The sequence below is a fragment of the Solea solea genome, chromosome 19 (genome assembly GCF_958295425.1).
Source record: "Solea solea chromosome 19, fSolSol10.1, whole genome shotgun sequence".
NCBI classification, from domain to species: domain Eukaryota; kingdom Metazoa; phylum Chordata; class Actinopteri; order Pleuronectiformes; family Soleidae; genus Solea; species Solea solea.
This window is the reverse complement of record NC_081152.1, coordinates 19,001,323-19,013,843: the sequence shown is the minus strand read 5'-3', so window position 1 is coordinate 19,013,843 and position 12,521 is coordinate 19,001,323. Positions and strand designations below refer to the sequence as shown.

At 40.1% G+C, this 12,521-nt stretch overlaps 1 protein-coding gene across 1 annotated transcript; it reads left to right on the top strand.

The window, feature by feature from the left end:
- The first annotated feature begins 9,674 nt into the window (after window positions 1–9,674).
- ntmt1 (N-terminal Xaa-Pro-Lys N-methyltransferase 1) lies at window positions 9,675–12,426 on the top strand. The gene is made up of 4 exons (XM_058617837.1): window positions 9,675–9,789; window positions 10,843–11,002; window positions 11,479–11,731; window positions 11,810–12,426. The coding sequence occupies exons 2-4, from the start codon at window positions 10,844–10,846 to the stop codon at window positions 12,064–12,066; spliced, it is 669 nt and encodes a 222-aa protein (XP_058473820.1). The 5' UTR covers window positions 9,675–9,789; window position 10,843; the 3' UTR covers window positions 12,067–12,426.
- Window positions 12,427–12,521: the final 95 nt, after the last annotated feature.

The following is a 12,521-nucleotide window of genomic DNA, read 5'->3' as shown; positions in this document are numbered from 1 at the left end:
AAACACTAAACTAACCTAGTCATGTGGCTATAATTGTAACCATGACAATGACGTGATCAAACACAGCTAAGATTACATTTGAACTGAAACCACAGTCAGACGACTGTGAGTCTGTGGAGGAGCTTTGTTTGAGAGAGACAGAGAGAGAGACTGGTATGTTTTGGACACACGTCGGGTCATGATAATATTCCTGTGACTTACACTGTTGGTCCAAACTGTACAGAAGTGCACGGGTAAATTGGCAGATTTTCCCTTTAAGGCTGTGAACAGAGTTGGAGATGGAGCGAGCAAATGATGCTCAGTGTTCCCGCAGCTTCTTCACACTCGCTATATTTGTCTGTGTGTGGTGCTGTTAGCTTTGTCCCTCAAAGAGCTTTTCTTCTCCCCCCATCCTCCTCCTCCTCCTTCTCCTCCTCCCTCTCCCCCGCTTCTTTTTCCTAAAGAGAGAGAGAACAGAGAGAGAGAGAGAGAGGGAGGGAGACTGGAGCCAGCAGTCTGGAACAAGCATGACAGAATTTGAATTATAGAAGCAATACAGCAGAGAGGAGTGTGTGCGTGTGTGTGCGTGTGTGTGTGTGTGTGTGTGTGTGTGTGTGTGTGTGTTCAGCTGTGGAGGCTGTTATTTCAAAGGCGTTGCTGAAAAGTAGGTTTGGAGCCTCATCCTCTCACGCTGCTGTAATGAGCAGTAACATGTGTGATGGTGCGTTCACACTCAACGCACACTTTTTTCCTTTTTTCTTCACTCTTCGCGCAATGAGATCACTTTTCAAACTCAATACAAAGACGTGGGGTAGACACAGATTTTCCTTTAAGAAAAGATTATTTTATTTTTTTAAACTGGCGTTAAGAAAGTCAACCCGGCACACTGAGATCGTCCCAGCGTCCTGATGTCCACAAATAGAGGACAGTTGCTCACACCACACGCAAGCTAGGTGGAAAAAGAGAGGGAAGAAAGGGCGGGGCCAAATAGTCACTGTGGAGGTTGGACCATCTGGTAACTTTTGAAAATACTTTTGATTCAAGCTATTTTTCACGATTTACCCACGTTAAAACTTTGACCAACGGCCCTTGAGAGTTCGTTTCTTTTTGAGTCAAATTACTGTGGACACTGTAAGACAAACTTAAATATATCCACACTAAGAAAAAAACCCCGACTATAATTTTATAATTTTTATTTCAGCCCTAATAAAACCTGGAACTTTTTTTTCTTTAATGAACTAAAAAAGAAAAGAAAATGCAAAACCCTAAATGAATTCAACAAGGTGTTCCACTCCAGTCCAGCAGGTGGTGGTGATGCAGAAACAGACTAAACTGTAAATAAAGATGTATATAAGCCGGTTCCTAAACTTCCACTCAGTTGTCACTAACATTATCTTTTAGTAGTTATTTAATTCCAAGAAATTTCTTCATACACCCAAAAAATCACATGTCATTCCTGTATGTGGCGCTGTAACGCTGCCATAGAAATGCACCAAAAAAAACAGAGATCAAGATGTGTAGCACGTACACAAAGCTAGCACACTGTGTACAGACTACAAACACTGGAAGAAGAAGAAGTCTTTTAAAATATTCTTCTTTTTCACTTCAGGATTGTTTTAAAGCCGAATTTATTCTCCTGAACTTGTTTTCGTAAATATTTACAATGGAAATCCAGTTGTTAGTGGCTGTTAGTAGCTGTTAGCAGCTGTTAGCAGCTGTTAGCAATCATTAGAAGTACAATAGACGCTTTCATTCAAAATACCTGGGCTCGCCCTCTAATGGACATTCAAGAGAATACACATTTCAGACACTTGAACACTGGCTTCAGTTTAAGGTCGTTAAGGTCACAAAGACGACAACTGTTGTTTCACAAGTCTTTGATGTAGAAGATTCTCTGATCGGACTTGTGTAACAGTGTGTGTTGTGTTATGTAGCAGTGTGTGTTAAGTTGTGTAGCAGTGTGTGTTGTGTTGTGTAGCAGTGTGTTTTAAGTTGTGTAGCAGTGTGTGTTGTGTTGTGTAGCAGTGTGTTTTAAGTTGTGTAGCATTGTGTTTTGTGTAGCAGTGTGTGTTGTGTATCAGTGTGTGTGTTGTGTTGTGTATCTGTGTGTGTGTTGTGTTGTGTATCTGTGTGTGTGTTGTGTATCAGTGTGTGTGTTGTGTATCAGTGTGTGTTGTGTTGTGTATCAGTGTGTTGTGTTGTGTATCAGTGAGTTGTGTTGTGTATCAGTGAGTTGTGTTGTGTATCAGTGTGTGTTGTGTATCAGCGTGTGTTGTGTATCAGCGTGTGTTGTGTTGTGTATCAGTGAGTTGTGTTGTGTATCAGTGTGTGTGTGTGTGTGTTGTGTATCAGTGTGTTGTGTTGTGTTGTGTATCTGTGTGTGTGTTGTGTTGTGTATCTGTTTGTGTGTTGTGTATCAGTGTGTGTGTTGTGTATCAGTGTGTGTTGTGTTGTGTATCAGTGTGTTGTGTTGTGTATCAGTGAGTTGTGTTGTGTATCAGTGAGTTGTGTTGTGTATCAGTGTGTGTTGTGTATCAGCGTGTGTTGTGTTGTGTATCAGTGAGTTGTGTTGTGTATCAGTGTGTGTGTGTGTGTGTGTTGTGTATCAGTGTGTTGTGTTGTGTTGTGTATCTGTGTGTGTGTTGTGTTGTGTATCTGTTTGTGTGTTGTGTATCAGTGTGTGTGTTGTGTATCAGTGTGTGTTGTGTTGTGTATCAGTGTGTTGTGTTGTGTATCAGTGAGTTGTGTTGTGTATCAGTGAGTTGTGTTGTGTATCAGTGTGTGTTGTGTATCAGCGTGTGTTGTGTTGTGTATCAGTGAGTTGTGTTGTGTATCAGTGTGTGTGTGTGTGTGTGTTGTGTATCAGTGTGTTGTGTTGTGTTGTGCTGTGTAAACGCTGTCTTCAGTCCTCCTCCAGCACACTAAACATTCCTCCTTATCTCTGCAGCTTCTTTCTCTCTGCTCTGCTTTTAATGTGCTTTCTTTCTTTCTTCCTCGTGGCAGCAGCAGCAGCAGCAGCAGCAGCAGCAGCAGCTTTCTCCTCTGTGTCACCTCCACCCCCTCCCCCTCCCCCTCCCCCACTCCCTCCCTCCTCCCTCCATCTCCCGCTGCTTCCATCCTCTCTTTTTCTTTTTTTCTTTTAGCTGTGTGTTTGCAGATGAAACGGGCAGCCTGCCAGTTTTTCATATTTCTTGGCAGTAAAGTGGCTAACCAACTTCCTGGGGATGGGGGAGCGGGGGTGGGTGGTGGTGAGGGGGGGGAGGGGGGAGGTTGGGGCTTGCAAAAGGTTACATTTGCACAATGTGTCTGAAGAAGAGAGAGAGAGAGAGAGAGAGAGAAAGAGAGAGAGAAAGAGAGAGAGAGGGAGAGAGAGAGAGGCAAATGTGTGTTGGATGTGGCGAACAGCTCCTCTGTTCTGGTGTAATGGAAAAAGCCTCTGGGGGAATATTCAGTATGCAGAGTATCATTACAGTGATGTGTGTCTCTCTCTGTTTCTGTTTTTGTCTACTATCTCTGGAATGTTCCCTCCCTCCCTCCCTCCCTGCAGCACACACACACACACACACCCTACCCTCTTTCTGTCTGTGTGAAACTGCTCTGTGAGGTGATAGCTCTGGAATGGGGAAGGCAGTTGAATCACAGCAGTTTGACGGGTTTGTGTGTGTGTGTGTTTGTTCCTGTATGTGTTACCTCTTTAGGACCTTTGGTGAATAAAGAAAACACTGACCTTGTCAGGACCAGTCTCCCTCATGGAGACCAAAACCTGCTCCTAATGAGGCAGAACAGAGTTTTTTTTAATGAGGAACTGGTTAAGTTTAGGACTAAGACTTAAATTATGGTGAAGGTGAGGGATAAGGCTTTGTTTAGTCTGTCCAAATAAATGGAAGTCAATGCAGAGTCCTAAGAAGAATAGCTGCACAAACCTGTGTGTATGTGTGTGTGTGTATTGTACTTGTATTTATAACATTGTGAGGTCCAAAAAACCCCACACACATATCTTTGCGGTGACATTTTGTCTGGTTTATGGGTTAGAGTTAAGCACTTAGTTGTGATGGTTAAGGTTAAGGTAAGGGGCTATGAAATGTATTATGTTGACGAGGTGTCCTCTCTAAGATATAAAAACAAGTTTATATGTGTGTGTGTTTCCTGTATGTGTTACCTCTTTAGGACCGTTTTGTGAATAAAAAACACTACCTTATCAGGACCAGTAGTCCTCATGGAGACCAAAACCTGGTCCTAATGAGGCAGAACCTCTTTTCTTAGGAACTGAGAACTGAGTTTAGGACTGAGATTTGTATTATTACTTTATAACATAACTGTGGTTATGGTTAAGGTTTGAGATAAGGCTTTGTTTAGTCTGTCCTAATGCAGTGTCTTAAGGAGAATAGCTGTGCAAACCTGTGTGTGAGTGTGTGTGTCTGTGTCTGCGTGTGTGTGTGTGAAGCACACTGCTTCTGATTATGACAAAAATCCCCCGCTGAACAACTTGAGAGGATCAGAAGATGACGTTAGGGAAAGAAACTCTGTCTTAGTTCGACCAAAAACCAGACTTTTAAAATACTTGTAAATTAACATCATGTTCTGTTGAAGAAGAGCTGAAACTGGTGATTGACATCATAAACTCCTCAGGAAAATGAAGTCAAGTATGAAGTAGTAGCTAATTTTAAATGTAAGTCTCGGTTTAAGTGAAGTCCTTTTTGAAACCAGCAACGTTGCCTCCTAGTGGCTATTCAGTGTATTTTTATTTTCTGGAAAATTATGACTTTTTAGTCATGAAGGGCTGAAACAGTTAGTCAATGAATCTATTATTTTTATTACTTTTTATAATCTATTAATCTCTTTGAGGTTCAATAATTAAAACAATTTTCTCAAATTTTTCATCTTCTTCAATGTGAATATTTGCTGGTTTCTTTACTGCATTTAAAAAAGAAATCATTAAAACTGAATATTTTTGGTTTGTGGACCAAAACAAGACATGTGAGAACATCGTCATTTCCAGGTTTGGGATCAACATTTTTCAACATTTTCTGACATTATACAGACCAAAAAAGTACTGAGATAATCAAGAAAATAAACGTTATTCGCAGCCCCACAGTCCTGTATGTAGAATAGAACAGAATAGGATAGGATAGAATAGGATAGAATAGAATAGGCATTATTATTTTAGTTTTTAAACAAAACTTTGGTCACTTTCAGCAGCAGTAGAAAAAAGTTGAAAAGAGTGTGCTCACCTCCGCTACACTAGGTGGCGATATGCCCCCATTTTTTTTAGCTAGTTGTTAGCATTCTATGTTTTCCTAGAATCCATTACCCTCAGAACTTCCAAAAGTTTTTCTCACTGTTGTCTTCTTCTTCTTCTCCTTCTTCTCCTTCTTCTTCTTCTTCTTCTTCTTCTTCGCTGTCTTCTTCTTCTTCTTCTCTAATTTATGTGTAAAAGCCGGGGCGGGAACAGGAACATGTGCCTAGCTCATGGGCTAGTTTCAGTCTGTTAGAAATTCGACTGCCAACCTTATTAAGTGTGTCTGTTAGTCTGACTGTGAGAACTTTGATTCAGTACCAGTTCTAGTCCAGTTTTAGTCAGACTAACACAGTGTTTAGTTTTCTTCTGACATCATGCAAACATACAGATGGTCTGTGACTAATGCTAAGCTAAAGAGCGAGCAACCGTGTGGCTGAAGGGATGAATATACTGTATTTTTAAAGCGGTTTAATTTGTCCTTCAACAACAACAACAACTCTACAGAGAGAGTCAGTAAGAGACGCTGCCTCCTTCATGGAACTTCTACACGATGTGTCTCCCTGCAAAGCTCTTCCTGTGGTTTTGACGTCTCCATGTGATGCTGTTCCTGTCCGTTGCCTAGCAACAGAGGAGGGAAAATAGCTGAGGTGATGAGTGAAGGTGAGCCCGAGGGAGAGGGAGGGAGGGAGGGAGAGAGAGCGAGAGAAAGAGAAAAGAGAGTATGAGAATTTTCTTTTTCTTCTCTTTTAAATTTTTTATTTAAAACATGTGTTTGTATAAATATACATCACCTGTCAGTGTATGTTGTTTATATGATACATGTAGAAGACATGTGTTTGATTAAACTTGCATCATATCTGGGTGTTTTATATATAAACATATAATACAGAATAAGTCACCAGTGTTGATGTTTGTCCTCGTGTCCTGAGAGAGAGGATGTAAAGCAGTGATGGATAAATGACAGAGAGGAAGAGGAGGAGAGGAAGACTTGATTTAAAGAGAGACGAACAGCAGAGGGGGGAGGAGGGGAGAGGAGCGGAGTGGGAGGAGAGAGGCAGAGGAGAGGGACGGATCAATATCTAATTTCACTGCTGAGCTCAGTGGTGGACGGTTTCCCAATAAAGACAAGTTTTAATATGTCTGTCTCTGTTTGTCTCTGTCTCTCTGTCTGTCCATCTCATCATGTGTCCCCCGCTGAGAGTCCAAGGCCCCGCCCACCACCCCCACCTGACTAATCATGGGTCAGTACCAGCTGTCAATCATAACATCTCATTAAAGAAGCCATTAAAAGAACAGAAACTATCTGCTATCGTTCCAGGTGTTTGGGAACTGTCATGGCGGCCATGTTTGTTTACACAAAATAAAAAAGCTATGAGAGACAAGTTGAATGAAGCAGAGTTGAAGCATGTTCAATGCATTAGTGATGGAGCTCCTTAAGACGCCAGTCATCAGTACCAGCTGTCAATCATAACGGCTCAGCCCATTAAAAAGACGAGCATGAAAAGGGTGGGGCGTATCAATTAAAGTACATCCAGCCACTAGGGGGCGTTCCAGGTGTTTGTGAAGAGTAATATTTTATGAACTGTAATTAAAAAGCAGCATCATCTTCAGGTCTTTGAACAAACACCGTGAAGAACATGGAGGTGCGTTTGTTCTGTACATCGCCACAGCCGTAAGAGAGAATGGAGGTGAGGAGGGGGGAGGAGTTTACCCGTCTGAAATATTTATGAGGAAACACAGCAACGCTATTGTGGTTCGTTATCTCCCCCTACACATGTGTGTGAATGTGTATTATGAATTGTTTTCATCTCAGAAATTTCCCACCACAGACATGAAAGTGCATTCCAGTTGTACTCTGAGGTCATAATTTCACAATTATAAACACAGTCTGTAGTCTAGATTAAAATAAACTGAAATTGTCTTTCGGTTGTAAAATAAACTCCCTTTCTGAAGCGTTGAGGTTCGCGGCAGTTTTGGCAAAATGTGGAAATACCAGCGGTCAGTCTCACTGATTTATTGCTTATTTTCCTCTCAATGGGAACATAAGTTACAAACGTGACATCATGTTCTGTTGAAGAAGAGCTCAAACTAATGATTGAGACCATCAACTCCTCAGGAATATGTTTACTGATGCTCATTTTCCCATAGACTTCCGTTCAAATGGAGTTCAATTTGCAACTGGTGAAGTCACCCCCTGGTGGCTAACTGCTACTTCCAAGCTATTTCTTGGGCTCCATTTTTTTAAACCGGTCAAGACCGATAAACTGATTAGTTCTACACACGTGCAAAATGCAACTATTTCCATCCTGTCCTAACCCTAAACTTCAGACTACTGTTTTTTCTTGTACATATATAGATTTGTTTAATGTATATAACTATTTTGATTGAGTTTATTTACATGGTTATATACATTTTCTTTAATACAGTGTATTTTGCTACTTATATGTCTATGTTGTTGTGTTATGAGTTTTGATACTGGATGCTTGAATTTACTGTACAAATTAAATTTAATAAAGTATCTACCTACCTATACCTACCTACCTACCTACCTATCTGTATATAGCTAAGTAGCGGAGCAGCGATGTAGCTAGCAAATCATGTTTTTAAATAATCATACATTTATTTAATTCTTATCTTATTTTATTGCCCGTCTTTGTACTTGTCACTTGTATTTTGCTGCTGTTACAAGTGAATGTCCCTGGTGTGAAACAATGAAGTGTACTCCATGAAATGGACTAGTTTAGCATGCTAGTTAGCAACCTTTTCTAACGCCAACATTAAAGAGATGACAAGGCTCTTCCAGTGGGGACACAAGGAAAAACTGAGGCTCAGCTAATAGCATATATGTTAGCTGAAGTCTACAATATGTGTATAAGAATATTTTTACTGCTGTTACACTTTTTTTTTTCCAACAGGAAACTGAAGTTTGTGTTGTTTTGTAAACCGCTCACCCTCCCACACCAAAGCCCATACAGAAAATGTGTTATTTTTACATCACAGCACACATGAGTTGTTAAACGTCTGCTGCCTCCACCAGAAAGTTCAAATGTGTTATTTTTGCAACTTCGACTTTTGACGTCTTTCAGTCGGATTTACCTCAGTGACACAAAACGGCCACATGAGGCAGCAGTAGACCAGCAGTTTCTGTGAACCCTGTGAACTAAAAAACATAGATTTTTTTCTATGGACATTGGTGTGGGAGTGGGAGCAGTTTCACAAACACATAAGAAATATATATATATATATATATATATATATATATATATACATACATATACATACATATATATATGTTTATAATTGTCTCCTTCCTACATGCAGCCTGCTGTGTGTTCAGGTCAGAAATGAACAGAATAAAGAAGTCCTCCAGAGGAACTGATGATGCTGAGTAGCCAGTTTGTTCAGCACTAAAGCTCCTCCCACTGGTGACTGGAGGTAATGACATTCATCCAGCCATCACGTTCATCACTGGGTCAGTCAGTGTGTAATATTTATAACACGTTTAATAATACACAAATGTAAGTTTGTTTTTGCCAGTAGTTTGGCTAAATGCTTTTAAATATATTTATCTGCATTGCACTTTCATTCAATATGAGGTTTTGTTGTTGTAGTTATTTTCCTTATAGCCCCTGAAATTAGTTTATATGTTTGATTATATCTTCACTCCCTCAAAGAGGCCTCGTGCTGATGATTGACTGATTATTTTTAATCACTTCATGTACATTTTATTTATTGTAAATGTATTTTATTTATTTAATATATTAATGATTTGTGTGTTTGTTGTACCTTAGTCCGTCCAATCACCATTAACATTTGTTTTTTTAATTAATAATTAACTAAAAATAAATAAATTAATCATCGTTTTATGTGTTCAGTCTTTTCTCAGAAGTAAAACAGGTTGAAGGAGGTTGTTCTTATACCACACTGCCCTCCTGTGGTTAGTTTGATGAACTGCAGCTAAAGCACAACAGATAATGAGATAAATTAAATATGTAGTTATGTGTTACCTTTATATCATATTAATATGTTTGCGCAGTTTTTTTTAATACTTAATTTTCTATGTTGGATTTGTATAGATAGATAGATAGATAGCTATAGTGTATATATTTGTAATATACCATTTTATTTTATTATTATTATTATTATTATTATTATTATTATTATTATTATTACAACAATAAGTAGAAGTTTCGATATAGTAAAAGTGATGTGATCTTGTTTTTATATTCTCTTTTAATAATAATAAATATCATAATCATAATAAATCATAATGAATATAAGTTATATGTTCTATAAAACATTTATATATTCTCATGAAGAAGTTTAAGTGTATTTGGTTTTGTGTTTTCATGATTCATTTCTGTTGTTCTGTATGAGTTTGTTTCCTGGCAGAGGTGAGTGGCTGTGACTCACCAGCAGGGGGAGCTGTTGTCGCCGCCGCCGCTTCTCCTCTGAACCAAATAAGGATATGACGTCGTCCGTGTCTCAAATTGGAAAGTGACGCAGGGTCCGGCGGCGGATACCGGAGAACCCGGGCTGATGAGGAGGAGGAGGAGGTGACACGAGACCAGGTCAGTGCGGGTAGAAAGTTCACTTTGGATCAAGTTTATCTTTCAAAAATAGAATAAATTAAAGTAACCGTCTGAACAACGAAGCTCTCCGCTGCTAAGTAGCTAGCTGCTAGTCCTGCTGAAGCTACACGACCAGGGGCCTCGTTTTAGCATCAAGTTAATTTAACTCAAAAACGTTACAGGAAATAAATACGATTAACCAAATGTGTAAGTAGTAGCTGCTGCTCACTTTAGCAGTTTAATGTCTCTTATTAAAGGCTGAGATTTAATATTCATTTAAGTTAAATTTAAGTGCAGTTAACTTATTAACTTTAAATTAAATATGTCATGGTGACATATACGAGTCATTTATTAGTAATTATATGGTTAACTGTTAACGGTCACAATTAAACGTTGTTTTATAAAGCCTGGCAGCTGAATGATGTTTAACTGACAAAATAAATACCTGTGCTACGTGTGTGATTATATTTATAAATACATGGAAGTGTGTGAGTGTGTGTGTGTGTGTCCTAAAATGGTCACTGACAGCTGAACTGCTTCCAACTGAAGCCACATATCTCTACCTCATTGTGTGTGTGTGTGTGCGCGCGTTAAACTCTGGGCAACAGATAAAAACACTAAGTGTGAAGTTTGAATATATATCTATATATAGAAATGTATAATTACACACATAAATATACTGCTGCTGTTTTCAAATAAAAATCCCAGTTTGAAACAATGCTATTATTACAGATCGTCTTTGTCGATTCAAAAAAGAAATATGATGCACAATATTAGAAACTATTCACATCTTTAAAATCCCATTTTGCTTTAGGTAGTTATTTTCATTTTAATAGTATGGTAATTAACAAATGATATCACTAAACAAAATGTAATTTCAATATATGTCATACAAATGTGATATTTAACCCAATACAAACTATTGAAAGGTCGTCAAGTTGATATGTTTATTAGGAAAAACTAAAAGAAAATAATAAAAATCACCTTTGCTTGTTTCATTTTTGCTTGTTCCTTTTCGTTCGGGTAAAACTCCTTTCCTGTGGACTCTGACAGGATGGGTGACATCGCACAGAATGAGGCGAGCTTCTACTCCAACGCTGAGGGTTACTGGAAGGAGGTTCCCCCCACAGTGGACGGGATGCTAGGAGGCTACGGCACCATCTCCACCATCGATCTCAACGGATCCAAAGCATTTCTGCACAAGTTCCTCGGAGTAAGAAAATCCAATTATATCCTAAATTATCACCACATTTCACACATTGTGAAAAAAATAGTTTTTGCCCCACTGTGTGTCAATGGGGTTTTTCTCCTGTGAGTTGACTGACGTCCAGATAAATTGGCAGAAAGCCACTGATGAGCTGCTATTGTGTGGCCCTCAGATGGTCATCAATGGCATGACAGTTAACTGTCAGCTCGGTGTTTCCTGAACCCTAAAGACGAACTAAAATCTAAAGCAAAAATAAGGATTATCAGCCATATTTGTCCTTTCCAAGTCTTTCCATTAAAAACTGATGCATTTCTTTACAATAAACAAATGTCCAATTATGTTATTTAACTTTTTGTCTGGTGATACATTTAATTTGCACCTTAAACACTGTTCAATCCATAGATCATCACAGGCAGTTTACATACAGCAGCCACTAAAAATCATAACAATAGAAAAAAAAACTACATTACTTGTCTCTGAAGGAAGGCGAGGGGGCGACCAGTCCGGGTTGCGCTCTGGACTGCGGCGCTGGCATCGGCAGGATCACCAAGCGTCTGCTGCTGCCGCTCTTCAAAACCGTGGACCTGGTGGACGTGACACAGGAGTTCCTGGACAAAGCCAAGTCGTACCTGGGAGAGGATGGAAAGAGGGTGGGGCACTACTTCTGCTGTGGCCTGCAGGACTTTGTTCCAGAGAACGGGCGCTATGACGTCATCTGGATCCAGTGGGTCATTGGTGAGTCTGAGGCATGGCCAGATGTCGAGTCGTTAAGATTCACCTGAAGATCTGACATTTCGTTCCTTCTCCCCTCAGGTCACCTGACAGACGAACACCTGGTGGAGTTCCTGCGGCGCTGCCAGAAGGCGCTGCGGCCAAACGGCCTCATTGTCATCAAGGACAACGTGTCATACGAGGGCGTGGTCCCCGACGAGGTGGACAGCAGCATGTGCCGCGACCTGCCCATAGTTCACAGTCTGGTTGCCAGGGCCGGCCTTCGCATCGTCCACGAGGAGCAACAAAAGAACTTCCCTAAAGAAATTTTCCAGGTTCACACACTGGCTCTCAGATAGAGGAAGCTCCTCCCACATGTGACAGGAAGTGGCACCGCCTCGTTTAGAGAGTGATTCCAATGTGGAAGTGGCGTTTTCTCTCGCGTCGGCAGTTTCTTTCCGATGTTCCTGGAATGACGTGTTCGTGAAGTGTGTGCGTTATCGCCAGTCATGTGACTTCTGTCCATGTCAAGGTAGACAAATTTGTGTCTCTCAGGTCAGAGGTCATGCTTGGCAACAGTTCAGCTGCAGATTTTAAAGGGAAAGTTTGAGTTTATTTGAAGTGTGGTAGCATGAGGTACTGACACACGTATCTGCCACACCAAAACCCATAGAAAAAATCAGCGATTTTAAATCACGACACACAAGAGATGTTGATCCAATGCTCCAATTTTTTTTTTTTTCACTTCAGTGAAGTCCGTTGTTTTGATTTACCTCAGTGACACAAACTCACCAAATGAGGCAGCAGTAGATCA

Excerpts from the sequence above, each read along its gene's own strand:
- ntmt1 (XM_058617837.1), top strand. The coding sequence starts at position 10,844 with ATGGGTGACATCGCACAGAATGAGGCGAGCTTCTACTCCAACGCTGAG. Across the intron at positions 11,003-11,478 it reads TTCTGCACAAGTTCCTCGGA|GAAGGCGAGGGGGCGACCAG; the intron begins GTAAGAAAATCC and ends TTGTCTCTGAAG. Across the intron at positions 11,732-11,809 it reads CTGGATCCAGTGGGTCATTG|GTCACCTGACAGACGAACAC; the intron begins GTGAGTCTGAGG and ends TTCTCCCCTCAG.